Source organism: Phaethon lepturus, unplaced genomic scaffold (genome assembly GCF_000687285.1).
Source record: "Phaethon lepturus isolate BGI_N335 unplaced genomic scaffold, ASM68728v1 scaffold26476, whole genome shotgun sequence".
Taxonomy (NCBI): domain Eukaryota; kingdom Metazoa; phylum Chordata; class Aves; order Phaethontiformes; family Phaethontidae; genus Phaethon; species Phaethon lepturus.
The window spans coordinates 6,002-9,652 of NW_010545993.1; the positions used below are offsets into that span (position 1 = coordinate 6,002).

General features: G+C 62.1%; 1 protein-coding gene across 1 annotated transcript in view; it reads right to left on the minus strand.

The window, feature by feature from the left end:
* LOC104622398 (caskin-2-like) overlaps nt 1-2,813 on the minus strand; it is a gene marked incomplete at its 3' end in the record, with an annotated part of 8,696 nt that extends 5,883 nt beyond the window's left edge. The window contains 4 exon segments of the mRNA XM_010289161.1: nt 161-256; nt 402-547; nt 655-752; nt 2,768-2,813. Coding sequence (XP_010287463.1) covers nt 161-256; nt 402-545 — 240 coding nt within the window.
* Between the last annotated feature and the right edge of the window lie 838 nt (nt 2,814-3,651).

Genomic DNA, 3,651 nt, shown 5'->3' on the forward strand with positions numbered 1-3,651 from the left:
CGGCGGGAGCGGGCAGCCGCTGCCTGCCGGGCTCCAAGGCTTGTGGCAGAGAGAGAGTGGTCGTGGCTGGACCCAGCGCTTTGCTCCCGGAGGAGCCAGCTGGCTCCAGAGCTGTCCCCGGAGAAGCGCCCGGTGCAGGGCAGAGCCCCGCAGTGCTCACCTTCAGCCGCCCGAACTCACAGGCCAGGTCCAGGGGGGTTTTCTTCGCCTTGTTGATGAGGCAGGGGTTGGACTGGTGCTGCAGCAGCATCTCCGACTGCAGGGGAGCAACGTGGTACAGGGGCTCAGCATCATCCCACGCCCCTGCCTCCCTCCTGCCCGGCACAACGGGGTTCGCCCCGACCTGTGCACCCCCAGAGAGACCCGGGGTGGGTGCGTGGGTAGGATGGGCTCTCGCTTACCACCTCGTAGTGGCCATACTGTGCTGAGAGGTGAAGTGGGATCTGCCCATCCAGTGAGGCCATGTTGACGGAGGCAGCAGCACGCAGCAGCACCCGCACCGGCTCCACGCGCCCCTGCCAGGCCGCGTAGTGCAGGGGACGCATCCCTGCGGGGGAATGGGGCTCAGCAGGGCTGGATGTGGACCCCGGCCTTACTCAGAGGGCTGAGCCGGCTGTCAGAGGCACGAGGCCGCGATAGGGGGTCACCCCTTACCATTGCTGTCCTTGATGTCAACGGTGGCTTGTGCCTCCAGCAGCAGTGAGATGAGGTCCAGGCTGCCGCCCAGGGCCGCGTGGTGCAGCGCCGAGAACCTGCGACACAAGGCAGGGCTCAGCCCAGCCCTGCTCCGCGCCGCGCTGTCCCTACGGCCCCTGCCTGCCCGGGGACACAGGCTGAGGGCCGGGACGGTCATGGCTATGTCCCTCCTGATTCCCCGCTCACAGTGCCTCAGTTTCCCCATAGCAAAGCAGAGATAAATCCCTCATGCTGTTCCTGCCCCACGGCTCAGCGAGAGATGCAGGGACCCTGTGCACCCCCTGAGACCCCAGCGAAAGGGGTCCCTCACCCCCCTGCTCTGTGCGGGGGCAATCAGGCGGGATGGAGAGAGATGCATCTCCCCTCCCCACAGTGCAGCCAGGCAGCCCGAAGCCGCACTGCTCACAGCATCCAGCAAACACACCAGCCCAGCGGCTACTCCCCGCCCCGCGGGCTCCTCCTGGCCCCTCTGCCAGCCACGCCCTGCCCATGCCAGCAGGGATGCCGGGAACCCACGGCACAGCGTGGGAGGCTGCTGGTAATGAAAGAGCCCTGTGTCTCGGGGCTGTGAAAGCGGCCTGTCTGCCCGGCGCTCCCCCCGTGCTGTCACATGAAGGGCCACAGCCAAGCAAGGGGTCCCTGTGCCGCTGGAGATTAGCCCATGTGCCGCTCCAAGGGGCACGGGGGACTTCAGATGGCACTGGCCCAGGGCTCCGATGGGTTCAGTAGTGTCCCAGCCCTGTGCCAGGGACACGGCTCGGCCAGCACGGCTCTCCTGATCCGTGGTCGCAGAGCACCCCCAAATCCCTGTGCAGAGTCTCCGGGTGTTGCAGGAGGGACGCTAACCCCAGCAGAGAGGGCTGCTCTGTCCTTCAGGCAGCCACCATGTCCCTCAGCCAAAACCTCTGCCTCGAAGCGAGAACGTGAGGGGTAGAAAATCCCCCCGAGCCAACCCTGCGGGGATCCCTGCGGGGCCAGCTCTGCCTTGGAGGCGGCTGCACAAACGCACGCTTGCCCACCCCATCATCTCCCAGCCGCGAGCAAGGTGATGCCAAGGACTCCGCCAGTGGCATGGCCCTCCCAGGAGGGTGCGCGCTGCCGTCCCCGTGTGTGGGTCTCACCCCCGCACCGTCCCCGTCCCGCACCCCAGCGAAACCCAACGCGCTGCCTGTGCTGTTAATACCCTGCACGTGTCCCTCTGACGGGGAATGGACCCTTTACCCTCGTTCCCATCGGCAGCCCTCCTGGAGCTGCCTGAGCACAAGCCCTGTGCCTTATCAGAATCAGATCATTGCTTCTATTATTACATTTTTTTTCTATTAAGCTCCATCTGCACAGTATTATTTTAAGACAGAGCCATCCTGCACGTTTGCAACCCCCCGCTGGCCTGTTAGGACTCATCATGGGCACCTCCTCCTACAGAGTCCTCGAAAAGAAAACATGTAGAAATTAGGTACAACAACAGTACATAAAACAATGCTAACAACTCACAGGTCAGAGTTAATTCAATAAGAACAACATGCTTATTTATTTTATGGGCCTTTGTGGTTTCTTTAACTCTCAGTGCCCAGCTTATTAAGTGCTTGGATTTTGGAAGCGATGAGCTAAACAAATATGCTGTGGTCACTTGGCAATCTCACCTTCTCTTTCTCTAACCCCCCACCAAACGAAGGGATTTTGCTCTTGGGATATTAAACACAGGCACAAGCACATGCAGGCGCCGGGGCTGCCCAGGTGCTGCGCCGAGCTTCAAGCAGCACTCGGGACACAGGGCACTGGCTGGACACGCTGGGATCCCTTTTCACCCCCAGCCCTACGGAGCAGAAGAGCTTTACGAAGGGTTTTGCAGGATGGACTGAGCACAGTGCTCAGCTCCGATCCGGGCAGGCGCTGGGTCTGCCTCTGCAGGGCTTGCCCTGGTTTTGGGATGCTGCTGTGTTCTGCGGCGCTCAGCAGCTACCCTCAAAAGCTTTATGATACTCAGAGCTGCAGAACCGACTGGATATTGGGGAGAGCAAGGCCACCCACGCTGGCAGCAGCAGCACCAGCACCCTGCGGGGGGGGCACTCACCCGTCCGCATCCTGGTAGTTCACGTTCAGGCGCTTGGCAGATCCCAGGAGCTCTGCAGGGAGAAGAGGTGAAGGTCAGGGCAGGAGGCAGAGCCCCGGGACCCCAGGCGAACCCCGTCCCGCAGTCACACCAACCTCCCAGCGCGCAGAACAGCGCCTGGCCCATCCCGGCGGCCTCTCTTCTCCTCTCCTCTCACTCCATGTTCACCTCCACGAACCCTCAATGGGCTGACACAGCTCCAGCTCAGACCCTTTCCTCCCTCCGTCCCTCCTGCCCCATCTCTGTGTGCCCCCGGGATGGGTCGGACCCCACAGCTCCTGTCACCTCGGCTCAGCGGGACGGTGCTTCCCTCCCCTTTATAGGCAGCAACACCCCAAAACTGCTGAGCAGGGCCATTTCGCCCCCCACTCGCACCCTGTGCCTGCTGCTGCCGCCGAGGCCTGGCCCACAGACCACATGGTTGGCATTTTTACGGCTGGGGCAGAGGCTGAAAACCTCTGGCCGTGAATGCGAGGATTGTGCCACCTCGGATATCCCCCCACCCCGAATACCCCCGCCCCCCCCGCCGGTCCCTCCCTCCCCTTCGGGGACCACTGAGCGGCAGAGGATGCTCACCCCACCCTCGGCACAGCCTCACGCGTGCCCCCGGCTCCCCGCTCCTTTCCGCAATTAATTTGAATGAATTCCTTCCTCCCACACAGAGAGGACGTTTTATTCTTCACCGAGGGGTTGAGAGCGGATTAACATCTCTGGAATTCATCCGCCAAGTCAAAAGGGAAAGAAAGGGGAAGGTATGTGGGGGGCAAGAAATGCTGTAGCTCCTCCTCTGCCTTTCCAGGCAGCCCTATCGCCGAGCTGGGAAGGATGAAATGCTTTGAAAGGTT